A 26,772-nucleotide genomic window follows, 5' to 3' on the forward strand; every position below is an offset into this window, starting at 1 on the left:
ATTCATGTGGCTCAGGTAGTCTAGGGGCAGGAGCCCCTGCCCAAAAAGATTGAAAGTGATTCCTTGCTGTGGCCTTATTCCCTGACCTTTAGCAGCTCCTGCATTCTGCAGTGTCCTGTTAATCTTGACTCTGAAGAGTTGAAAGGAACTTGGTTTTGTCAAAGCTTTTCACAGGGCTTGGTCTTGGCTAACTGTTAACTGAGCATAAGATACTGGCCATAAAGACAGTGCGACCTAGTGAAGAGAGGAAAATCCACGCCAGGAGAAGAGGCCCACAGGCTGTGGAGGGCCGGAAGAGGAAGGGCTGACTGAGGCAGCCACTCTGGGTGGCCACATCCACCTCTCTTGTGGTCTGCATCAAACCTGCCTGTTTCTGGACTCTTCTGGTCTTTAAAAAGAAATCTTTAAAAATTAGTTTTTTTATTACAATAGAGATACTCAAAATATAGACCGTCTGCACTTTGTGGCTGTGTTGTTTTCTTTTTCTTTTTTCAGTGTGGGACAGAACCTGGGGTCTGGCACATGCTAGGCAAGTGCTCCATTCTATGTTACATCCCAGCCTGTGGTTGCATTTGCCTTTTATTTTTCACTAAATTCATGAGAAGAGAACTAAAGCTTATGTTTATTTTCCCATTTTGTTTGTGAGGGGTTGCTGTCAAAATTAGTGCCTAGGATGGGGACATGGTTCAAGTGGTAGAATGCTTGCTTAGCAAGCACTTAGGCCCTGAGTTCAAGGCCTAGTACTGCCAAAAAAATCCTTCAAAATCCACATTTGTCAAATGCTTGCTTGTTCTTAGATGAATAAGGAGAAAAATATGTTTTTATTAATGAAAATAGTAACTTCAAATGTTTTGTTCTCATGATTATAAACAACAAATTGCACACAATGTGCAAGCTTCAGTGTTTGTAGGTGCTTTTGTTTTATAACTAACTGTGCCTTGTGTTCAGATGCACTGACACAAGTCAACAACAGCCAGTCAAAGTCACTGTCCCCACAGAAATGAGCTGTGTGACTTAGAAGACACCCCAGCATCACTGGGGCACTAAATGGCAGGAGCACGTGGACACGAATCCATAGCAGGCGATTCTGAAGCATGCAGTATGGACTAGAGGCACACCAGGTGAGCAGTATCAGGACGTTTTGGCCAGCACTTTTTGCCATTGATATTTACCATTTAGTCTATTATTTTTTTAACAATTCTCAAAAGCTGTAGAATGTACTATAAATGATATTTAGTAATTCAGAAAGCTCTGTAAACATCTTAATAGGTTAGGTTTTCGTTGTGATCAATTAGACGTACTGATGTTCAAAAATGCTGATTGCAAGATATTTCTGATTGCAAAGATTCTAGATAACTCTAGATTTGTAGTATTGCTATAAAGTAATACATTTTAATATATTAAAATATATTACTCAAGCGTCAGTCCTCCTACCTCCAGTTTCCCATATAGCTGGGATTATAGATGGGCACCACTATGCCTGGCTTGCTGGTTGAGGTGAAGTCTTGCTAACTTTTTGCTGGGTCTGACCTCTAACTGCAATCTCTTTCTGATAGCTGCCTCCCAAGTCGCTGAAATTGCAGGTGTGAGAGGCACTTAACCTCTTTTTTTTTTTTTTTTTGTAGTGGGACTGGGGTTTGAACTCTGTAGCAAAGCAGATATTCTACAGCTTGAGCCATACCTCCAGTCCATTTTGCTCCAGTTATTTTGGAGTTGGGGTCTCCTGAAGTATTTGCCCAGGCTGGCCTCAAACTGCAATGCTCCCGATTTTAGCCTCCCAAGTAGCTAGGATTGCAGGTGTGAGCCACCAGCTTTTCACTTCGTTTTCTTATTTGACCATGGTAAACATACTGGCCTTTTGCTACTTGTGGCAGCTATTTTTCCTTTAATCTGCATTTCCCTTTTTATTCTATTTTTTTTGGACATTTGAGAGTATTTCATGTTCATGTTTCTTAAAATTGGTTGATCTTTAATAATTTCCTCAGTAGTTTATAAGATCCATTACTTGATAACTTTAAAGATTTGGTTTTCTCTTAATTTTTTATTTAATTTTTCATATTTAACTCTCTAATTATCTGATATGCCTCTAGACTGATTTTCTAAATGGCCAGCTAGTTTGTACAGCAGCATTTTCTATAAAGTTTTTAAATTTATTTTGGGGGAAAAGTACTGGAGTTTGAACTGAGGACTTTGTGCTTGCAAGGTTTTGAACTGAGGACTTTGTGCTTGCAAGGTGGGTGCTACACTGCTTGAGCCACGCCTCCAGCCCCTTCAGAGTTCTTTATTTCTGATACATCCTTAATTTATGGTCGACCATAAATAAAGGACCTTTTGGCCAACACTTTTTGCCATTGATATTTACCATTTAGTCTATTATTTTTTTAACAATTCTCAAAAGCTGTAGAATGTACTATAAATGTTATTTAGTAATTCAGAAAGCTCTGTAAACATCTTAATAAGTTAGGTTTTCATTGTGATCAATTAGACATACTGATGTTTTGGTGATATTCCATGTTAGTGATTTTGTTTTGCATAATGTTTGAATTATTGCTTTATTGAAGTGTTTTGATACCTGGTAGAGCGAGGTTCCCTTTTTAAAATATAATGTTCTTAACACGTGACCAGGTTGTGATGACAAAATTACTAGGAAAAGCATAGTACACAGTTTTGCATTCTTTTCCACCCCCATGATCTTTGAAAGCTTGGAATAATTTCAGCTTCCTTATCATACTTTGATATTTGATCATTTCATGTCATATTAGTTTGTGTAATATATGTGATCTTAAGTCAAGGCATTCATTCTGCTGATGCTTCAGATTGCATTAGTACATACTTAGGCATGGGAGTTGCATGCTTTTATATCTCTTTGGTATCTGTTGGCATATCTTTTTTTTTCATACCTCATTGTGGCTGTCTGTACTTCTCTTTTTGAAAGTTTTTGTTTGCCAGAATTTTGTCTGTTAGTTTTACATACAAATGTAATTTTGTGGTACATGGATGTCTGCATGGCAATTGCTTGAAAACCTCTCTGTTGCCTCTGAAAGCACAGTGGGTGAGAGTCAGCCCCACTTCCTGCATTAGATCTGGAGTTAGGGACAAAGCCCAGATCTGCCTAGTGGGTGTGTACACGTGGAGTCTCTGCGCTGTAGTGCATGGAGCTCGTCCTCTGAGGTGGGATGGTCACAGGCATGGCTTGCTTCTGGTGACACAGCTAGGCTGCTCTGGAGCCTCTCCTGGATGATTTCAGAGATGATACCCCTGTCATTTCCCTGAATTGTGCCAGCTTCCCTGTCTCATTTTTTCCATTATAAATATTTGTACAAAGTAAAGTTTGGAAGTGGATGCATAACTGTAGTTCACCTAGAGCAGCAGTTCGTAAAGCCTGATCCATGGACTAGCAGCTTGGTCAACACCTGGGAATTGGTTAGCAGGTGACCATCTGCTAGTCTAAGATTCTCTGGCCCCCAGCATGACTGAATGAGGGACTCAGCGTGGGGCCCAGTATCCTCCAGTTTCACCAGCCCTTCAGGCAAGTTGATGTGCTAGATGTGGAGAACCACCTGCTTACTGTCTCCCAAATGGACTCTTAAATGATTGATTTCTCTCCTGGAAATAGGCAGAGAGTTAAATTTCTCTTCCTAGAACTCTTCCAGTCGTGTTAAATCTTTCTGAGTTTGAAACTGTAGTGATCTAATATTTCTCATTTTTTTCCCCAAGTAATTCCTTTGCATTGAGTTTTTTTTTCCCAAGGGATTGTGTATGTGTGTGTGTGTTTGTGCACAGTCCTGGTGAGTGATCCCAGGACCTGATGTGTGCTAGGCAGGTGCTCTGTTACTGAACTAGACCCCCCAGCCCTCTGTCCCATTCTTGACAAACAGGTTAATACTTGCATAGAAAAAATTCAGGCAAATGTCAGGTGTGGCTTAAAAGTTCTAGGAAATTGGGTTATTGTCTAAATATCTGTAACACAAAGCTTCTATCCTAGAGTAGTTTAAATCTTACAGATGTGGGTGTGTCATATACATTATGTGTGTAATATGACATGTGTCACATATATACACATATATATGTACATAAATATATCACACATGAAAAACTAGTCAAAGAATGGGGCAACATGATACATTCCTGATGTTATGCAGCATTTATATGTATATTGTTTCTATGAAATATGTCTTTTGTGAGCATATGATGGAATAACATTTTCAAGTGGAGTTGAAATGCTGTTTTAAAGTGACTTTGTTTCAAGTCAGTTATTTTTGAACTGCAGAAAGTGCAGCAATCTTGATGCCACTGCACCTCGCTGCAAATCACTAAGCCTCACCATTAGGCTCTCAACTGGAGCCGGTGTATATTGAACAGGTTAACAGCTCATAAAGCTTCTACCACAGATTATCCATTCATTTTAAGCTTTTTAGTTCTGATTTTGTGTGTGTGTGTGTGTGTGTGTGTGTGTGTGTGGTGCTGAGGCTTGAACCCAGGTCCTTGCTCATGCTAAGTATGTGCTGTACCACTGAACTATACCCCTAGCCCCTAATCGTTCTTTAAGAGGAAAACAAAAACATCAGAAAGATAAATGCAAGATATCTTCGAGGGTTTTTTTGGGGTTTTTTTTTTTGCCAGCAGTGGGGTTTGAACTCAGGGCCCCACACTTGCTAGACACTCTACCACTTGAGCCACTCTGCCAGCCTGTTTTTTGTGGTGGGTTTTTTTGAGCTAGTCTCACAAACTATTGCCCTAGGACTGGCTTTGAACTGAGATCTTCCTGATCCCTGTCTCCTGAGTAGCTAGGATTACAGGTGTGAGCCATCAGTTTTATTACTACTAAATCCAATTGTCTTGAAATGTCATGCTCAAATACAAAAGGTTCCAAATACCTTAACACTAATTTAACATATTAAATGAGTCTTGGGATTACCTTTTCCTGCCCCAATCAAAAGTAAGTAAAAATGAAATCTGAGCATTTAAGAACCAGAGGTGACTATCATCCAGCCTTTGTCCTCCTGATGATAGACAATTGGAGGCAAGGGGTGAGTAGTACACTCAGACCCAGCTCTTGTAAGCGACTTTGCCCTCTAGTATAGGGCCACCCTTGGCCATTCTTTCTTACCAGCCAGCAAACTTTGTCATACACATTGTGCTTCTACACTGCATATCCTGCTGATACTCAAGACAGTAGTCATTTCCTCCAGAGTAATTCCGGAACATAACACGTGTTCTAGAAGCTTGGATGCTAGAATAGTGTTTCCTGTGACCTGGGTTTAAGAAACAGCACTTCCAGTACCACTCCTCAGCTCTGAGTTTGGTGAACAACTCTGGAACGGCCGTGAGTCCTTTGTATTATAAACGTTAGTTATTCTGACTACAGGAACTGGCATTATTCTTTGCTACTACACGTTAGGTAAGGATCAAACTTTCTTAGTTGCAGGTAGAAAGAAAGTAAGTAAGTACCGTTTATAATACTTGACAGATGTAAGAGGTGTGTTTCTGTCTGTCTGTGTGTTTTGCATAGAGGGTAAAGTTCTGTAAAAAAAACACCTTTCTTTTATAAATTGGCTGGTGATATAGCTCAGTGGTAGGGTGCTTGCCTAGCATGCACAAAGCAAATCTTGTTGTATAACAAGCCTTCAGTGTCTGAATAAAATTTTCCTAAAATTAAATACATTTTATTAAGCCCAAACATAAAGAGAAGTAAGTTAGAGGGAATAAAGGAAACTGTGTCAGTGAAGTAACATTACCTTTAGAAACATAGCAATTATTGAAAATATTTAAGAGGAAGCAGAAACTTGTTTCTAATGAACAGACATTCTGAGAAGGAGGAAGAAACAGATTCCCTGTATTACAAACTGGATCACTCATACATTGGTTGTGGGAGTGTAAAATGGAATGATGGCCTCTCTGGAAAACAGTTGGGCATTTCCTTCCAGAACTGAAAAACAAACTTAGTACAATTTAGCACTCTTGGGTGTTTGTCCCAGAGAAATTATGTATTTTCATGTAGGAACTTGTACAAGTGTTTGTAGCAGCTTTATTCATTGTAGCCCAAAGTTGGAACCCATCCATATATCCTTCAAAGGGTGAATGGTTAAATGAACCGTGGTACCAAAATTTTTCTCAACTCATATTTAATTAAATGTTTATTCTCTTTTTACGTTTTAGCTTGAAAATATTTTCATTAAATCTTTTACAGAGAAGCTTATCCTAGTTTTCCTCACATCATCCATTTCCTCCCTGCCAGCAAGGTTGGGGACTATTGTCAGTCATTAACACCTCACACCTTTATTGTTTACTGGCTCTTTAAGTTAAAGAGACTTAATTATAGAGTAGGGTGAAATTATTCCTGAAATAAGCCTTGTGGGTTATTTTTGTGAACTTCTTTTATCTGGTGTGCCACCTTTATGCCCCTTTGAAAACATATGACTGAGAGTGGATCACATCATCTGTGTTGGTAATGGAAATTTTTGTTCTTTTGATTAACTGTCCATTTGAAATTGATACATGGTGGCTAATGTGGAATTTGCAGACAGATAAAACTTGACCAGTGATCTGGAGTAGAAATAAAAAGTCATAGACCTGGATTGATGATGGAATTAAAGATTACTCCTGGTGCCTAGTAGAAAAATGACAGTATCTTTTCCTTGGTTTTTATCCTTCTCAATCTTGAGGCCATTTGCTGAAGTTCTTTAAATCTTTGTGCTTATCTGGCTTTCCCCCCTATAACAAATGGCATCAAAAATGTGAATGAGGAGTCATTTTTCTTTGTAAGAAGGGTTCTGTACATAGATTTTCACTAAATATCCTAAGACTCAGATGCTACTGAACCTCTGAATTTGATGTTTTTTTTCAGCTACCCTTCTATGGTGTCACAAACTTGGTTGTTTCTTGGTGCAGTTTCAGCAGATGGTTTCAGGCAACACAGTACAACGAGACCATCCCCATTCTATCTCGTAGCTGACAGAAAATCTCTGTTAACTTTCGAGCTGCAGAGGTATTTTTAAATGCCTGGCATGAGCTTTTTCACTCATCCTGGATGCATAGCTGGAACAGTGTTGCTGGACTTGGTGCTCAGTAAGTCCTACCTGGCAGTCAGCCCCAAGATGTAATAGAAGCTGTGAAATAAAGTATGAGCCAACATGGGACAGTTGAAGGGACAGTTGAAGATATTTAAAATAACTAGACGGCAGTGTTTTAAAACTTCAGGACTGGACATGGTGTCCACACCTGTAATCCCAGATACTCTGAAAGTGAAGATCAAGAGGATCACACTTCAAGGCCAGTGTCAGCAAAAAAGTTAATGAGACCCTATCTCAACCAGTAAGCCATGGTGGTGTGTGCTTATCATCCCAGATAGTCAGGAGGCATAGTTAGGAAGAGCACAGTCTGAGGCTGGCCCTGGTAAAATGCAAGACCCTATCTGAAAAATAATTACAGCAAAAACACCAGGGGTATGGCTTAAGTAATAGAGCACTTTACTTGCCTAGCAAGTGTGACCTTGACTTCAAACTTCAGTACCACCAAAAAAATAAATAGATAAAAAATTTTAAAAATCTAAGTTCCCTAATCCAGAGTACCCCAACCCCCTATGAAGGTTGAAGGTTGAGAAATGATTGGATTTCATCCCAATGTAGGAAAAAAAGTAAGATAAAAATCTATAGGATCTGTCTGGGGCTGGCACAAGTGGGAAGGGGGAGGATGTAAGGAGAGGGTGTAGGAGGTGAATATGGTGGAAATGTTATGTGTTCATGTATGCAAACGGAAAAATGAGACCTGCTAAAACTATTCCAGGAATGGGGGGAGAAGGGAGAAAGGAGAATGATGGAGGGGATGAATTCAACTATAAATATTTAAGAACTTTGGTAAATGTCACAGTGTACTCTCAGTACAATAATAATAATAAACCTAGCCAGGCACTAGTGGTTGGTGCCTGATATCCTAGCTACTTGGGAGGCAAAGTCTGGGCAAACAGTTCTCAAGACCCCATCTCCAAAATTACCAGAGCAAAATGGAGGTGTGGCCCAAGCAGTAGAGTACCTGTTTTGCAAGTGCAAAGTCCTTAGTTCAAACCCCAGTACTGCCAAAAATAAATAAATAAATAAATCTATAGGACCAAGAATTCAGAAACTAAGATAGCCAAAGTATTCTGAAGAAAAATGGAATGTTTTCAATTACATATAAAGAAGATATTCTTTAATTAAAACCCCTTTGATGATTTCCACATTGATCTTTGGTTTTGTACTGCTTATTCTGGAATTATTTCTATAAAGCATATTAACTGTACTGTGAAGTGTTTGAAGCATACTTAATGCTTTAGGCTTGACTTATTCTCATGCACTTGGCAGTGTGGAGCACTTAAACAGACAGCTAAAGTGAACTGAGTAAGAAGACATCCTCCTCAGCGCCCAGGCTCCTGAGAGCTCTCGCTTCTTCATTGTCTGAGTGGAGTGGAGAGGGTGGTGGTCATTGTTAGACTCCATCCTAGTTCTTGGTAACAGTTCATGACATTCCTTTTTGGAGAGTCTGTTGTAGAGATAATGTTGTTATAATAATACTGCCAGCCATTGGCTGATGCCGTGTTGCTGCTGGTACATATACCACCTCACTGAATCCTGCCAACACCCTGAGGAAATGAGTGTTTTTACCTCACTTGTATAGAGGATAAAGTAGCAACTCAGGCAAAGTTAATGATAGCTAGTAATAGATACCTACTTTGGGGATCTCTGGAAACAGAAGGATTTTGCTGCAGGTGGTTGGTGTGGGAGACAGGAGGGAGGGAGGGGAAAGGAGAGGCAGCAGCAGAGGGAATAAGCTAACGGGAAGGAAGCCTGGTTGGAGAGGCTGCTTGAGCCAGCAATTCCCAGGAACTTGGAGTGTTCTGAGTGTGTCCCAGAAAGGATGGAGGCCTTGGGCATGGATATACCTCCCCTATTGGCCACTGTTGAGGGCTCCTTCACTTCCCCAGAACCTTAGAGCTGTGCTGGATTGTGGACTCTGCAGGATTCAGAGGATACTCTGAGCAGAAAGCACAGAGGTGCCCACGTATAGCCTGATGTGGGACCCTGTGGGTAGGTGGAGGAGCTTCCCAGAACCGCCTTTCACAGTTGTAGTAGGATATGACCTAGCTTGGGACTGGCTCCAACTCCTGTGCTCTTTCTACTGTCACACTACCTTCCTGTGAACACAGGTTTGAGTGGAGGGTGACGGAGATGTAGAGAGGGCATGTGGTGGGTAGGATGGTATGAGGTACGCATAGGAAGTATACGTGTGCTGCTGGGAAGTTTACTTTCCTGTCTGTGTTGCTCAGGTTAACATCAGTTTATATTCCTTTCATGTATGTATATTAGAGTACAAGAAGAAAGCCAAGGATATTCTAAGTACTAAACTCTAGACCTTATTTGAGATTAAAAAATGAACCCCATTACTAAGCTTTAAGATCTATCCTGCATACAGGACTAGTGTACTCAGGAGTTGTGGTGATGGGAATTTGAAGGGTTGTAGATAGAGACAGATCACATGGGGCCTCCTGGGCCATTGTTCATTGTGAGGTCTGATGTTGGTTTTGTTAAAACTCACTTGATAACATCCCAAAGATGTTTCCCAGAGGTGAAGCTGAGGGAATAAGATGTTGAGTACATTATTACTTTTTAGGGTCTTCTGCCTTACCCCAGGAGTCAGGTAGCTGACTACTTTGATTCTGGAGTAACAGAATCACCTTACCCTCTTTCTAATTCAGCCAAGCACAGTGTCTGCCACAGCATAGGTGTCCTCACACATTTGCCGAGGAAGAGGGCTCAGATTGTCCTTGTTAGATTCCTCAGTCAACAGGTTCAGACAGGAGCAGGAACTCACACAGACAACTCAGTTTAAAGCAACACAAATGTATCTGTATCAGTCTGGGTGGGCCAGAAGTTCAGCAGGGTGCAGCTGGGCTCTCTGCCAAGGTCTAATCAGGCTGAAATCTGGGTGTCCCTGCTGTTTCTCTGGCACTGTTGCAGAATTCACTTGCCAGGCTCATGTGGTATTCCAGAGTTCTAGGTCCTGGTTGTTGTGGTCCTGTGGGCCATCAACTGGGGGCTGCTCCCAGCTCCTCGATGCTACGTTCCCTGTTGCACGGCCCCTCCATCATCAGAGCAGCAAGAGAGGAGCCCATGTCAAGTCCCTCTTGTGTGTCTCACCTTTCTCCAGGAAAAGCCCTGTGGCCATGAGAACCTGTGTAGGTCAGACTCGCTCAGACACTTACTGCTTTGTGAAGTCAGCTGTGCCACAGGACTTAAGTTTTAAAAGCAAGTCTAGAACTAACCCTTAAACCCACACAAGGAGAATAATGGGAAATGTCTAGAGCTGGTATCAGTTTTACGTTCGCCACAGGACTTAGGAAAGTCTGTTTATCAGCCGGCACTTCGGGCTTCTTGTTTGAACGAGGCTAAGCTGGCTCATGTCAGTAGTTGCTGCCCGGTGGCACTGACGCCGGCCTAACTTGAAGGCCCCTGCTCACCTCAAACTATAGTTGTTTTGCATTATTTCATAGAAGTTTCATATCGGTGTCATTCATATTTTACCTAAAATTTTCAGACAAGAAAGATAATGGATTTACTAGCCAGGATACATGATCCCTATATAGCAAAGCCAAACCTAGACACATTCTAATGCACCATGCTGGCTACATAGTTTTCCCAGTTTTTATTGTGGTAAAATACACATAATAAAAAAAACAAAAGTTTACCAAGTTAAGTGTGTGGTTCGGTGGTATTAAACACCTTAATGTTGTGCAACCATTATCACCATCCATCTCTGTAACTTTACATCTCATAAAATTGAAACTCAGTGCCCTTAAAACATTAACTCTCCCTCCCACCTCCCCAACTCTGCAAAATTCCAGTCTACTTTCTCTGAAATTGACTTCTCATAGGTGCCTCATTTTAGTGTAATCAAAACGGTATTTGACTTTTTGTGACTGGCTTATTTCACTTAGTATAATGTCCTCAAGGTTTGTCATGGTGTAGCATGTGTCAGAATTTCTTCCCTTTTTAGGAATGAATAATATTCCATTACTACATTTTTTTACTGTTTATATTTATTAAGGGCCTACTATGTGCCAGGCACTGAGTCAGGTGACAAGATATTAAAATGGATAGTCACAGTCTTTCAGGAACTCCACATCTTTACCTATTATATCATAGTTTAGAAGTCAGTTATAAAAGATTGAGGACAGTTCTGTGGAAACATCAGGATGGTGCAACAGATTCCATGAGTTACAGAATGACTACTTGAGAAGTAGGTCCTGAAAGACAGACAACTGCTTATCATTGAAAAGTGAGTGGTGTGGGTGAGAACAGCACATGCATAGGGCCAAGTGGCCAGTAACAGAAGGGTGCAGGTGGGGGTGAGTGGTGACTGTCAATGAAGTTGGGTGCCAGGTCTGTCAAAGTAAAGTGCCACTTCCCGTGTGCTGTGTAGCCCCTTTTTCAAACCCTAACCCAAGTGGTCCACTTCCTCAGCTGAACTAGATGCAGAGCACACACAGAAGGTCCTGGAGATGGAGCACACCCAGCAAATGAAGCTGAAAGAGCGGCAGAAGTTCTTTGAGGAGGCTTTCCAGCAGGACATGGAACAGTACCTTTCCACAGGCTACCTGCAGATTGCAGAGCGGCGAGGTAAGCAGGGCGGGGCAGCTCTGCCTCACCGACCTTGGAACTCTCATTCAGGCCACGCCTGACTTGCCTGTGTTTTGTCTCTTCCTGTAGTTCTAGGTCCTGGTTAAAGACTTAAAGATTAACTTTTAAAATTAGAAACAAATTTTGTGCCTACAAAGCTTGAAAAAAAAGTCTTTTTTTATGGCAGGGGGAGGGTTAAGACAGGGTCCCTCTCAAGCAGTTCAGGTGGCCTTGAAGTTGAGGTCCTCCAGCCCCAGCCTCTGGAGTGCTGGGATTATAGGCACTCCATGTACCCCCATCCCTGGCCCCAAAATATTTTGTTGTTATTTTGTAGTGTGGGATTGACCCACGCCCTCATGTGCTAGGTCAGTGCTCTGCCACTGAACTTCCCTCCCAGCCAGATAAAAATAAATTTTGCGGGGGTGATACTGGGGTTTGAACTCAGGGTCTTGAGCTTGCAGGATGGTTCTCTACTACTTGAGCTATTAACCAGCCTCAGGGGGGAAAAAAACAAAACAAAACTTTTAAGTGAAAAAGACAAAAAAAAAAAATGAACCATAATTCAACAGTTTAGGATAATACCTATTATTAATTTCACTTTGGTTCTTCCCAGTCTTTTTCATAATTCTATTTAAGTAGTTGCTATCAAGCTAAACATCTATATGGCTTTGTATCTGACTTTTCTTGATGTTGTATATGTCTCTTTCCCATTATTAAGGATCCTGAGGGGTTGAGAAGTAGCTCAGTGCTGTCGTGCATGCTTTGGTGGCACAAGCCCCTCAGGTTCAATCCTGGTGATTGAAAAAAAAAATTCTTTCAAAGTGTATGTTTTTAAGGTGATCTTCATCGTCAGGATGTGTCCAAATACACAGTTGCCCCTCAGTGTATGTGGGGTATTGGTTCTAGGACCCCTCACCATGGATGCCAAAATCTATGGATGTTCAGGTCCCTTCTATAACATGGTGTGGTATTTGCATAGAGCTTTCAAACATCCCCAATTCCTTAAATCATCCTTAGGTCATTTGTAAAACCTAATATAATATGAATGCTATGTACACATTCTGTATTGCTTAGAGAAAAATACTACAAAATGTGTCTGGACCTGACCATCACAGACCTAACTGCATTCTCCATCCAAGGTCGGCGGAGTCCATAGATGTGGAACTAACAGAAGTGGAGGGTCCACAGTATTTAATCAGTTCTCTAGATGAACAGTATGTAGAAGTACAAATGAACAAAGTGATTGGGGATGAAGTAGATACACTAGACTCCTTCCTTGTCCTCTTCTGAGGAATCAGCTGTCTGAGAAGCAACAGCTGGAGCAGGCAGGGCAGCTTCTGTTTTCCCTCTAATAGGTACCAAGCAATCTGCCCTGGTATTATAGACTCATGGGGGCTTCCCTGTCCTCCTGGGCTGCTCATCACCTCCTGGACCCCCTCCCCCACCTCACTCCTTATGCTCATCCTTCCCAGATTTGCTGGCCCATCTTCACCTCCCAATTTATCTCTGCCACCTTGGCTTTGTTCCTTCCTTGTCATCCAGTTGAGCCAAAGAAATCAAAGAATGAAAAGGGAAAAAACTGCAAAGCTCACAGGTGCAGGTGATTGACTCCATACAGAATGCTTTCTAAACTTCTGTGGATGACACAGGTTTGAAGTTTAACACTGTGCCTCAAGAGTTACCTCTGCCCTGGTTCCCCCACTGATTTACAACAGTCAGCCATGTGTCTTCAGAACAAGTGGAAGGGTCGCGCCAGGGATTTTCATCCTCCCTGACAGGAGATGAGAAGCTGCTGTAACAAAATACCACCACACCCCAGAGTGGCTGACTTCAGCAACAGAAATGTACTTGTCACAGCTCCAGAGGTCTGAGAGCTGAGATCAGGGAGCTTGTTGGTGTCTAAAGAGGGCTCTTTTCCTAGCTTAGAGACAGCACCTTCTTACTGCATCTTCCCATGGGGAGTGGGGGTGGGGGCTCTGGTATCTCCTATTTCTTTTGCTAGGGATTGAACCCAGGGCCTTGCCCGTGTTAGAAAATTGCTCTACCACTGAGCTACATCCCCAGCTTACCATCTCTTCTTACAAGAGCACTAATCTCATAATGGCTCCGGCTTCCTGACCTCAGGTACCTTAATTATCTCTGGCCCCATCTCACATGCACCCATTGTGGGCTAGGGCTTCAACAAATGAATTTGGGCACAGGCCACAAATATTCAGTCTCTACGACCCACACACCCTGGCCAACCTGCAGATTTTAGCATAATGAAACAGTGTACTATGCCTTGTGTCCTGGAGAATGGCTGCAGAAACTCTCATGGTGAAGGATTTAACTGCCCTTGTTCAGTTTTGATGCGCTCTTTTGAGCTCAGAGGAGGCACAGGGGAAATGAAAGTGTCCCTATGGGAGTTCCCTTCTCTTATGGAGACCAGTGGACCCACAGCCTAGCCTCGACAGCTAGGCATGCGTGGAGACAGGCTCGTCTGTATATGCAGTCAGTCCCTTGGCTAGCAGACCCCAGGGCCAGGCAAGGGGGAGGCACATGGCAAATGCATATTGGACAGATGTCCATTAAATAGTGGTTGGATTTTTGTGGTTTTCAGCATCTCAAGAATAATTTTCTTCAAGAGAGTGTTTGGCTCAATTTGTTAAATAAAATGAATGAAATAGGCACATGCTATCAGTATATGTGGATTTGAAGTATTGAAGAAGGAAATTGGAGGCCTTGGGCTTTTCAGCTTGCCTCAGCTAGAGCTGGAGAGATCCACAAACTGTCAGCAGGCCCCTCACCAGGGCTGTCAGCAGTGGCCTCAGCATTCCCAGTCCCTCCTGTCTTCTTAAGAAGGGATCTTCATCTCCAGGATGAATCTGGGGAAGTCTTTTTTAGAAAGAGTCAGTCAGTTGACTAAATCAGACTCCACTAAATCAGAAATAGCTGTCTAAATTTTTCTTGCTTTCAAAAGGATCCTTTTTTTTATTAAGACAAGGCCCTGAAAAGTTTAGAGCAGAACTTCACTATAAAGGATGCAGGCTTGGACCATCTGTGAGGCTGGATGAGCCAGCAGAGTGCTGAGGAGGCCTCACAGCCGTCACCATGGCCCTGTGCCAGTTGGGTCTGAGTGCTTTACAGCTTGATGGAATGCTTTGTAAGACCCTGGCCCAGGGTGGAGCTTCCCTTCCACCTGATGTACCTCTTGATTTCTCAGAGAGACATCTTTATTGCTTTCACTTTGTGCTGAGAGTCAGGTCATCCCAACAATGCAGTTTGTTATTAATAGTTCACCTTGGAAATGCCCTTCTGTGTACCTGCTTTCTGGCTCTTCGTTCTCACAGATTTCGGGTTACTGTGGATGTCTTCTAACTCAGTCCTGAGATGTCCCAGAGTGGACCCAGGGTCCTGGGAACAGAATGAGGTGATATTTGTGCCAGTAATGATATGAACAATAAAGGTAATAAAGGTAGTCAAGACAGCCTAGATTAAAACTCATCTATACTCCAACTCAGTATCCCCCAACTAGCAGATGTTCTAGAATGCGACAACTTCCTAAAACACAACAACCAGCTATGATTTTAACTTGGTATGATTATCTCCTCCCTGGGGGCCTTATTTAGAATTTTGCAAATTATTGTGATCAATTAACTGATGTTCACTTTTTTTTTTGGGTGGTACTGCAGTTTGAACTTGGGCCTCATGCTTTGCTAGGCAGGCGCTCTAGCACTTGAGCCCCTCCCCTAGCCCTGTATTTATGTTGGGCTTTTTTCAAGATAGGGTCTTGTGAACTATTTGCCCTGGGCTGGCTTTGAACTGTGACCCTCCTAATCTCTGCCTCCTAGGATTACAGGTGTGAGCCACCGGTGCCTGGCTTGGTTTTACTTTAATTATGAAGAAATTTAAATATCCAGAAAAGAACTGACAATAATGTAACATACCACATTTCCAGACTTAACAATGCTAATTTTTGCTTCAGATGTTAGTATTTGTTTCACATTGTTAAAAATGTTTTAAAATAGTCCCAGACATAAAGGCATTAATAATAATATGAATATCCATGTATCCACCACCCAGTAGAGGAAATAAAAATCACCAACACAGCCACAGGCCCCTGTCCCCTTCTGATAATGCCCACTTCCTCACCTCCAGAGGCAATCAGCCTTTACCACAACATGCACTCCAGAACAATATATGGTATGCTGTGTAGGTCTTAAAACATTATAGAAATGGTATTACAGGTGTGTAAGCCTTTTGTAGCTTGCTTTCTTGGGCGGGCAACTTGATAATCAACCATATGGGTACATTCAGCTCAAATGTGGATTTCTAGCCCTGAGTCAAAAGCATGATCTTACATTATTCATGAAGCAGTGGCTCCCAGTAGGAACATTTGATAGTTTTACTTGCTTGTGACTGGGGCAAGAGTGTGCCACAGGATCTAGACGGCAGAGACCAGAGCGCTGTTAAACTTCCTACCTGGCACCGGATGACCCCACTAAGGCCTCTGGTCCTGTGTCAGTAGCAGGGGCTGAGCTGGAGCCATTCCACCTAAGGCCCTGCAAAGTTCATTTTCCTTCAGATACCATGCCTATTCTGGGGTCCATGTCCTGTATATAAGGTTTCGAGCTCTTTGAAAACCTTTATTCAGAGTTTGACTGGAGTTGCAGCCAGTCCCTACACTGATGGAATCACCCTCTGCGTGGGATTTTTCCAGGCCTGCACACCTGTCCTCATTTTTCCTGAGTGTCAGAAGGAATTCACCTCAGACACTGCCTGGGACAGTGATCCCTCTCTCTTGGAAGAGCTGTTCTTTTCCTCTTGGTTGTAGAGCTTTTCTTTATTGTTAATTTTGGCATATTCCATGGAATTATCTTTAAGGTAATTAGCATAGCATCTATGGAATACTTCCCAGTCTTTGCTGTTCTCGTGGTTAGGTTTGCTTTTGTATTCCTAAATTGTTAATTTGTAACTGGGCATGGTGGTATGTGCCTGTAATCCCAGCACTCTGGAGGCTGAAGCAAGTGGATTGCCAAATTAGGGGTCACCGTGGGTTACATAGTGAAGCTCTGTCTCAAAAGTCTTTACCCTGTGTCTTGGCTTCCCTTAAATGTATTTTCTTTGCTAGAGCACTATAAGTTTTCTTATTTGCTTGCCCATTATATATTTTCCATGAAAGAAAAATCAGCTATATGGTTTTGTTGTTTGAGACAGGGTCTTACTGTGTCGTCCCAGGCTGGCCTGGAACTCTCAATCTTCTTGCCTCTGCCTGCTGGGATTACAGGCATGCACCACCATACTTGGTTATAATCTCCTTTAACTTGCAAGTTTGGTTCATTTACATGTGTAATGATTACTAACATAGCTGGTTTCATTACCATCTTACTTTGCACTATTTTCCTGAAAGCTTTTCCTGTGCCTTAAGTTAAATTCCTGAACTTTTTAGGATGATGGCACAAGCAGAAACAGAAGCATCTGCTCCTTTCTAAATTGAAGAGAGAGCACTTGGCCAAAAGCCAGAAGGGCCACCCTGGAACAATTCTGTAGCCACAAAAAGAAAACTCACAGCCCCCAGCCATACCCTCATCAGAGTAGTGGCAGGAGGCACAAGCCTGACCCCTGAGCAGTCAGCCTGGACATCAGGGGTCAGCACTACTGCCTTGTGATGTTGCAGAAGCAACAGCGACACTAATGTGGTCAAAGCCAGCTCCACCCTGTCCAGGCTAAGGCACAGCAGGTTGGTCTCCATTGGTTGGGGACTGCATTGGTTGGATATTGCCAAAGCTTTGCTCCCTACCTCCAAGTAGAACTGACATTCTTCACTGCCTGGTTTGGCAACTTTATGTTCAGATGCTCCGGTAACTAATAAACGCCCCCCTTCCTCTAAGTGAAACAGGACCCTTGCCCTGCCTCAACTCTGCACACCTCCCTTCCTCTCATCACTGTTGTCTAGTTATTCCCCATCACCAGTGCTTTATTGCAAGCACAAGTCTCTTTGCTTAGCACCCTTCCTCTTGGGACTCCCCTTGCTTGGGGTGCATTTTACTTCCTAAATCTGGGCCCCCAAGTCTGTGGATTCTGGAAAAATTGGCCTCCAATATAATTGCTCTTCACATTCTTCCTTTGGAACTGTGAACAGGTTAACCCTTTGCATTTTGCATCTTATTTCTGTGCTGTACTGTGGGGAATTTATTCATTGGGATCTTGTTTATTGATTTTGTTTGGTTCTCGCTAATCTTCACTTTGACTCATGTCTGAAGTTTTTAAATTTCAATGATTAAACTTTTAGTGATTTAGCCTTTTTTCAAATGCGTGGTCAGATACCTCATGCATTTTTTGGCCCTAGTTTTTACTTGTTACTCTCTACAGGGTTCACCCAAGGCTCTTGGTTAAAGATGCTCAACACCAAGTTTGTTTCTGCTGGCCCACACAGGGACTTGCTGCTGTGTATTTGGTAAACTCCACACTAGGCTGGAATTGCTTGTATGAGTTCATATTCCCATGAAACCCAAAGTTAGGAGTACCTCCTTCCAGAATCCATTTGCTTCTGCCAGGTACGGTCACGCCTGGGATGACTTTATGGCTTATGGTTTTCTGGTCCATAAAAGCAGCAGAAGCATGAACTCCAGCTCTGGGAGGCAGAGTAGTGGTCTCTCCTGTTGCTGCTGGGCTGTGGTGGTCTCCCCTGTCTGTGCCATCACTGCAGAGAGCTCTTGCTTCCATTCCTCAACCTGCAGGTGCCTCAAACATTTTCTGCCTTTTGCTTGGAGGCTAAAATGATTGGGGTTGACAAATGTCCCAAAGGCAGTGAAAGCATCTGGAATTTTAGATGGTGCCTGCTTATAGGGAGGGGGCAGATTGCTGACCTCATGCAATTTCACAGTAGCCAGCCTCTTTAGACAGCTCCTATACCCCACTTGCCAACAAGGGACTGGGAGTATACAGAATAGTTCCTGTGGAGGGGGTAAAAGGTCATAGTAATCAAAGGTGCCTAAGAGGAGATCCTAAACCAGTGTCATCTGGTACCCATAGGAAATACAAGAAAATGCAATGAAATTAGCCTAATGCCAAGGAAATTTACCTTCTGTAGTATGAAAGAAAAAAGATACAATGTCATACTGCCAATCTGTTCTTAAGAGCCCATGGGAAGCATGTCATCCATGGAGGTGAACGTGGACATGTTGGAGCAGATGGATCTGATGGACATCTCGGACCAGGAGGCCCTAGATGTCTTCTTGAATTCAGGTGGAGAAGATAACGCTGCGCTGTCCCCTGGATTAGGTAGGAGTCAACAAACAAATGCAGACGTAACTACATCTCCCTCAAAGTAATTTGACCAGACATGGATGTATGAATTGTTTGGGCTCACGGGAAGAAGTGAGGTGACTGAAACCCTGACTACCCTGGCATGGGTTTTCTCAAGGATTTGAAGTGTCATTCCTGTTACCTCAATGAATGGGACAGTGCCTGAGGTATCTCAGACTTTTGGAATTTAGGGGAGAAGAGGATGCTCTAGCATGGCTCACACTGTACACAACAGAGGCTCGGCAAATTCTGCTGTGGGCAAGGCCACTGTAGAGTAGTTGCAACCTCGTGGGCACTACAACTCCAGTCAGCACACATTAGCCCAGTCACCAGACCTGAAATGTGGGCCCAACTGCATTCTAAATCAGTTCTTCTGGATGGGTCTTTTTGTATACATCACTACAAAGCAAGCCTTTCCATGAAGAAGGGAAAGGCAAAACTCAGTTCTGAGGTAGAAAGTTCCCCAGTACCACGGTTCCCACTTCCTCTGATCTTGTCCTTCTGACAGATCTGTTAGCATGGTTGTCCCAGGCACTAGCCCTGTGCTGAGAAGGCGGAGTTACAGCCCTTTAGTGGAGCAGGGAGATTTAGGGAGAGTGACTCTGCATGTAAGTGATTCTCAGCCTCAACACCTTTATGGAATTGTTTAATTCTGACTTTGTCTCTTAGCCTTGGTGTTTTAGAATTACTTCAAAGAATCATCTAGAAGGTTCCATGGACTGCTCCAGCATTTGCCCTCAGGCCTTCAAGCACACTGTTTTGCTGGGTGTCACTCAGTGTTAAAGGGTACTTGGTCCTTCCTGCACAGCTGGCAGGCTCCACAAGGAACCTGGCTGTGGAACCAAGCAGCCCTTTCTTCTGGGCAAGTGGATGGCTGACATATGTTGCAATTCTCAACTGCAATACTTTTCTAACTTTTTTCCTACTTTCTTTTGCAGGACCTGAACCCAACCCCTGTCAGAATGACATTACTCTTCAGGTTCCAAATCCCTTAGAATTCCCACCCCAGCCACCTTCCTCGCCCTCTGCCTGCACCGACTTGGTTCCCCTGGGCCCTGGTGAAGGTGAGGATTGCCCCCTTGTGCAGTCTGACGAGGAGGAGGTCCAGGTGGACACTGCCCTGGTCACTCTACACACTGACAGAAAGGCCACCCCAGATGTCAGTGATGACAGTGACTCTACTCAGGACATTTGAATGAAGTGTTGACTGTAAGCAGAATCCACCTGAAAAGTCAGGATGTTGTTGAACCAAGGTTCTTGATTTTATACAACTGCCAATAGTATGTGAGAAACCAAGAGAAGAGCTAACAATAAAGCTTTGAGGACTTTAAATGGAGCATGTCGCTAGTTTGTACAGAAAGGGTTCTCCTTATTCCTATCCACAAGGCCAGTGAGGAAGGGAACTTGGATACTGATGGCACCGTTGGGTACTGCAGGAGGGCAGGCAGGACTGGAAGTCAGTCCCATCGGGCTCAGTCCCGAGCCTTTTATAGGCAGAAAGCTGTACTTTAACATACAACTGACTGTAGCCAAACTTGTTCTGACAAAGCTCAGGTTTTCATCTGATCATTACCACCAACAGGCCAGCTCTTGCTTTAACACACACCTGGGACCAAAGGAACAGAAACTTGAACCAAAAGCAACAGTTCTTTGGGCTCCCCCCACCACCCCTCAAAGCCCTGTGCTTAGAACACCACAGAGGGGCCACCAGCAGATGTTAAGAAAGTAGGATGAACACACATGGGTACTCTATTCCCTGGCAAACGGGAGGAATCTCACCCTCTGCCCATGGACCAGAAAACCCATTCCATTCACTTATCTTCCACAAGACAGACAAAGGTCCAAAAAACTTTGTTTTTATTATTAAACCTTGTAGTACAAACCTGAAAAGTAAACAAAAAACTGGCAATAAACCACATGAAGTCTTCCCTCTCAAGGGAGGGTGCAGAGCAGCGCTAATAAATTAAATGTCAAACTGTAAGCCATAGGCGGAAGTTTACTGTCAAGAGGAAAGAGTACACAGCAAGGCCATAAAAACCGGACAACCACATTGGAAAACACTTGACTCCGTTCACGTCATCGTTAAATATTCCAAAACAGTTCAGTCTTCTGCAACAACAACCAACAAAGTGGATCCTAGGACGTTCCTGGCAGTCACCACTGGCAAGCTCAGTGCAATATGGGTAGCTACGGGATTGATGATCCAATTATGAAACAAAGAACAGCTTGTGAAAACAGTTTCCCTTTTTTATTCCACACATACTGTACACACAACCGGAGAAGGGCAACAGCTACTCCATTATTATTTTTGTTGTTGTTCAGTGATGTAAGCAGCACTTATAAATGTTACAAGAAAAACCCTGTAAGCATCCAATCCAACCGATGAAGAAACTGAAATGTAAGGCTTTTCTTCATCTTGTCTTCTCACCCCCCTCCCCTCCCCCCCCCACCAAGAAAAGGCTCAAGTATTTAAAACAATTTACAGGCTTATGTACAAAAGGGATGGGATTCTTTTTTTTTTCTTTTTTCCTTTTTGTTAAAACAAGAGGAAAATAGACAAGAAGAGCACAAATGCATTTTCACATTCAAAAAGAACTGCAGACCTCCTAGTGGCTCTAAATGATCATGAACAAAACAAATTTAAAATGAAAGATTAATGCTGACTTGTGAAGGTGTAAAACGAGAAGCGGTGAGATGAAGGTGGAATGTTAGAAAGATTGCACATCGATGACAGAGAAGCACATACGCTTCGATCACTTTTTTCCTTTTTCTTCCTTAAGGATGCTATTGAAGGGTTTTTTGATAAAGTAGCCAACAGCACCAAAAAATAACAGAATGGATTTCCTAATGAAATCAGGCACAGGTCTCCCTCAGTGACCCTCCAAGGCAGGCAGTCTTTGTCTTCGTCCTCTCTCGTCCTCACACGGATGCATAGTGATGTGCTGGTAAGGAGAACCCCGTCACTCTGACTCCACACTTCGCCTGTGGTTAAGAAACAGTGTCCAGCTTCAGCTGCCGTAACCGCCCAGCAAAACAAAACGGGCTCTCCGGTTTCAAAAGGTACAAACTCATCTTGCACATGACAGAAGAAAAGACAGCCAAAGTAAAGCCATTTCTTTTCAAGTTTTTTTTTTTTTCTGTGTGTCTCCTATCCCTTTCCAATCTAGAAAAATCTGCTCACATGACTGAGTTTTAAAATTTGTTCTCCAAACTTCACCCTCTTCAAAAATGGGTTAAAAAGCCTTTTTTCCCCCAACAATTACCAAAAACAAAATAAAACAAAACAAAAAAATTAAAAACAAAAAAGGCTTTTGTTAGCCATAGGGGCGATACAAATTAATACAGCCCCTCAAGGGTTTTTAAAACAGTGAATATACGGCAGTTTCAAAAATCTGACTGCAGTATCTAGGTATTCTAAGTACAAAAAAAAAAAACTTCAACAGTTTAATGCTAAAACAAAATTAGTTCTCTAAAACCAGAAGAAAATCTTCTTTAGAGCTAGTGCAAAGACAGCTTGTATCCTACAGCAAGTACTCCAAACTAGAATATAATAATTACAAAAAATATATATAAATCGACCATGGGTTGGCATCTTCATGATGAGCTCGAAGCACTTTTGGATGAGCCGTAGGAGGACAGCCGGGATGGCGGCACGTCCACGGTTGCTCTCTTGCGGGGGCCTCTTTTTGGTGTGGGTTTACTGAGACAGTTCTCAATGCTGCCGTTTTTACCAGACACTTTGCCGCAGATCTGATTGACCAGACTGATGATCTGCTCCTGCCAGAATGAAAGGCAACATGGTTAATGTGGCAGAGCAGAGCCAGGAGGTTATGGGGCAGCAGTCACAAGGTGGCCAGGGTCCATCACCAAACCACGTGCATCAGGACATGGTGGAAGGCTTTTGAAATAGCCCCAAGGGATTCTGAGATGGAGTGAGCTTGAGAACTGGACAGGACAGCACTTCATGACAGTGAGGACCCCTATAAATGGGCACCTCAAGTGCTGTCTTGCCAGGGACCAGCAGACTCCTGACCCCCAACCCCCTCAGCCAAGCAGTGCCTGGCAGGTGCACCTCCCCGAGCTGTGAGGGCTACACTAACAGACCTGTGAGAACAAAAGTCCCACTATGATTACGTCCTAAGACAGCATTCAGACCTGGGTCATGTTTATCCAAGGCACATCAGTTCCCACACACTGTAGCCAGACTCACACAACTGAGACGAGCATGTCTAAGGACCATGGCTGGTCACAATGCTCACCTCTTCCTAATGCCACCCAGCTCCTGTGGCCATTTAATGAAGTCAGCTCAGCTCAGCACCTCCCCCACATGGAAGCACTTCAGAAGAGCAGACGTCCTCATGTTGCTTCCTGGATGGTGACAAACACCTGAAGCTATGACTCACTTAACAAACACCTGTCTATTATACGTATTTTTACTGTTCCCGCCTCAGCAGTGAAGAGCCAATGAAAGCAAACAAAACCTGAATCCCTGTGCTGGGATTCAAAGAAACTTCATCTGTCGGTTCTGGGTCCATCCTGTTCTATGAGCTCACAGGAAAGAGGCACTGGGCACCCAGTGGTCACAGGCAGGGTAGAAGGCCACCCTGTAACTCAAAAGCTCTGTCTGAGGCCCTTCCTCTGGCACTCTACAAAGCCCCTGAAGGAGAGCAGGGTAGTGAGTATGTAAGAACACAGTTGCCCAGCATTTACAGAGCCCTGTACAGCAGCCTGCTGTGGACTGCCTCATCAGTACCAAGCATGCCAGGACAGCCCAGAGCCTCACCTGAATGTCCTCACCCAGAGGACCCCAGGAAGCTTGGCTCTCTGTGGGTGCTTCAGAGTCCACAGGAGGCAACAAGCAAACATCCTAAGGGTATGGAAAGTATGCTGGGGTCGACAAATACCAGTGCCTCTCAGTGGGGTGGGATGCTAGATTCTTCAATGAGTGGCCTGGACAGAGGTGCACAGGGGTTTTAAACAAGAGCATGTGCTGTTCAGAAACTCAAAAAGAAAAAAGCCAGGTGCAATGGCTCATGCCTATAAATTCCAGCTACTCTGGAGGTAGAAATCAGAAGGATCATGGTTGGAGGCCAGCCCAGGGGAAAATCTTATCAAGACCTCATCTGGATCAATAACCAAAGCATTGCAGTACATGCCTGTCCATTCCAGCTACAATAGGAGTATCAAAGTCCAAGCAGGTCCAGTCTAAAATGTGAAACACTATTTAAAAAAGTAAAGCAAAGCAGACTTGGGGGCATCATGACTCAAACAGTAGAGGACCTGCCTAGCAAGTCTAAGGCTCCGAGTCTAAACCTCCGCACTGGGAAATTAGACCACCACCAACAAAACCCCATGCACAGTACTACACAGGACTTGTTTGTAGGCCTTCTTTGCAAGGCTTCTAAATGTATTTTTCTTTTCCTTAGTCATCAAAAACTGTCCTTAAGCATCAGATTGCCAGGTGTGTTGTTCTTCTAGGACTTTGATCACAGCAAAATACCCAGCTACAAAATGATGGTGAAAAGTACCCTCCCATGCTTTGAAGGGCTCCGACGTCACCTGGAAGAAGCTCCTAAAGCAGGCCACCTGAGAGCCCAGCATGCGCACTCTGCACTGGCAACAGTCTCTTTGAACCACATTATCATGCTTGCTGTTAATGAGAGCCGCTGAACGGGAAAGTAGTCACCACCATCCGTGGCTGTGCTCATGTTTTTCGAACAAATGCAAACACACCTATCTTCAATTTTCCAACCTTGTAACAACATAGCCAAACACTTGCGTCTGACTCCCCCCACTTCCCCCCCCCCGCCCCAAACCTGGCCACCTGCCCCCGTGTGACAAACAAAAGTATGCAGTCACCTTCCATGTGACCAGACTTAGGGGACTGACTGCATATGAAGGACATCCAGTGAGAGAGCAAGAAGGTCCATGCTGCCAGATTTGACCCCAAGGTCAGGGTTGCAGCCACACAGGGTACACTGCACAGCTCAGGACACTCAGTAAAGTCCGCCAATGCCTGGAGGAGGGCATCAGCTGTCATCCTGAGGGCACAGGCCCACAGGGCAGAGCGGAAGCTCTTCTGTAACTGCTGCTGGAAGCTGGTAAGCCCCATGCTGCGGAACAAGGCCTGGTGCCATTCCTCTCCTGTAATCTTGGCTTGCTGTGTTTGGGAAGGAGGCGTTCTCAGCCTGATGGAAGTTCAAGGGGGGGCAGAGATTTAACAGCTGGCACAGGAAGAGCTTTGGACAGAATGTGTTTCAGGAAGCTTTTTTGAGAAGAACACAGACTACATGCACTGCAGAAACTAGAAGGAAGGCAGACAGACCAACTGGGCCACACTAAATGGCAGCCTCTTAGTGGTGATAGCAGATGTAGTAACCAGTTGGAGCTGGAGTTTGTTTAGAAGGTGGAGCCAACACAAACGTGCAGGTCCTCAGAAAAACAGAAAGGCTCCTGTGTTAGCTGAGGTTCTTCTGGGGAAACAGGTGCTTCAGATGAATCTGCTTCCCTGGAGATGGACAGCCTGGAGCACCAGATTCTAGAGCTGCCCCTGCCTGGTGAAACCTTCCTGCCCCTTGGTCAGCTAGCTGCCTGTGTCTGAGGAAGGAATCTTTGGGGACAGGCACACAACCCAAGTCATTGAACCTGAAGAGTTCCCCAAGGTAAGACATGGAACTGGCACTGAGACAGAGCTGTTGCTACAGGAAGAAAGGGGTCCACCTTGTGTATCATCAATCACCGTAATATGGCCACAGCCACGCTGGCATCTGCTCTCCGTGAAGACATTCCCAGTTACCCCACTCAGGAGGGGCAATGCAGGCTTCTGGTGGAAAGAGGCCAGGAATGCTGCCCAACACCTTGTGTGGGGGACACAGCTCCAGAGAAGGGGTCACATCCAAGGGTCAAAAGTTCAGCCACTAGGCGGCTGAGGGTGGTGGAAGGGTGTTGGCGAAAGCCTCCTGAAGGTCACAGTGCACTGCACAGGGTACTGAGGAAGAACAGGCCTCATGCAGTGCAGTGACCCAAGACTCACGTCCCAAAACTGGCAGCAGAGAAGGCAGGAGTAAGCACCATGCCACAGCTAGTGATTAGCCCTGGGGTGGAAGGTCAAGTGGCCATCTCTCTACAGAGAGAGATGTAGCATGCGAGCCCCCTCCCCACTGCCCAGGCAGGGCATCCCAATCTGCCAGCATGCGCAAGTGCGCCATGTGGAAGGAGAAGTCTGCCAGAGGCTGTGTAACCAGGAAAAAGCAGCACAGGACAGAAACAAGGAATGCAAGGTAAGATATCATGCACGCTAAGCCCGTTCCAGGTGAGGCGAAGCTGAAGTGACCACCTCTTCTAGGACAGTGAAGGCTACTCTTAGCCCTGTGTTCTACACAGCCCTGGCTGGCTATCTATACCCAGCATGGCCAGGCCCTTCGGCTTTAGTACCCAGGGCTGTGTCCTCAGAGACCCTACCCTAAGTAGGGACTGACCTCATCGTAGCGGTACATCAGCTTCAACCCGCGGCAGGACTTCTGCTTCTCCACGTGGCGTAGGGCACACTCTAGGCAGAACACGACGTTCTCGTTCTCCTGCACCACCTGCAGGGGGACAGAAGCACAACTGAGCTCTGCACTCCGAACTGAGAGAGGCCAGGGAGGGTGGGGTGGGCACTACACTCAAGGCAGGGCCACCTATTCCTACATCTGTGCAAGCCCTCAGGAGGTCAGTGGCTACCGCACACTGCGAAGAGATTAAGAAAGCAGAAAAGACCAACAGCTGGGAGCAAGGTCTTCAACCAGAGGCAAAACGCAGCCCAAGGGAGTGTCTTAACAGCCACAGTGGGCTA

General features: G+C 44.2%; 2 protein-coding genes across 4 annotated transcripts in view; one reads left to right on the plus strand and one right to left on the minus strand.

The window, feature by feature from the left end:
• The window catches only part of Dtnbp1 (dystrobrevin binding protein 1), a 108,958-nt gene extending 88,688 nt beyond the window's left edge, over nucleotides 1–20,270 (plus strand). For both annotated transcript variants that reach the window (XM_020169591.2, XM_074082876.1), the window contains 3 exons: nucleotides 11,496–11,651; nucleotides 18,771–18,914; nucleotides 19,877–20,270. In XM_020169591.2, the coding sequence (XP_020025180.2) occupies nucleotides 11,496–11,651; nucleotides 18,771–18,914; nucleotides 19,877–20,133 (557 nt within the window). In that variant the 3' untranslated portion in view covers nucleotides 20,134–20,270. The remainder of the gene's footprint in view (nucleotides 1–11,495; nucleotides 11,652–18,770; nucleotides 18,915–19,876) is intronic.
• A 508-nt stretch (nucleotides 20,271–20,778) lies between these two features.
• The window catches only part of Jarid2 (jumonji and AT-rich interaction domain containing 2), a 236,518-nt gene continuing 230,524 nt past the window's right edge, over nucleotides 20,779–26,772 (minus strand). For both annotated transcript variants that reach the window (XM_074082873.1, XM_074082874.1), the window contains 2 exons: nucleotides 26,417–26,524; nucleotides 20,779–22,715 (listed from right to left, as the gene is read on the minus strand). In XM_074082873.1, the coding sequence (XP_073938974.1) occupies nucleotides 22,533–22,715; nucleotides 26,417–26,524 (291 nt within the window). In that variant the 3' untranslated portion in view covers nucleotides 20,779–22,532. The remainder of the gene's footprint in view (nucleotides 22,716–26,416; nucleotides 26,525–26,772) is intronic.

The sequence above is a fragment of the Castor canadensis genome, chromosome 8, assembly GCF_047511655.1.
Source record: "Castor canadensis chromosome 8, mCasCan1.hap1v2, whole genome shotgun sequence".
Classification (NCBI taxonomy): Eukaryota; Metazoa; Chordata; class Mammalia; order Rodentia; family Castoridae; genus Castor; species Castor canadensis.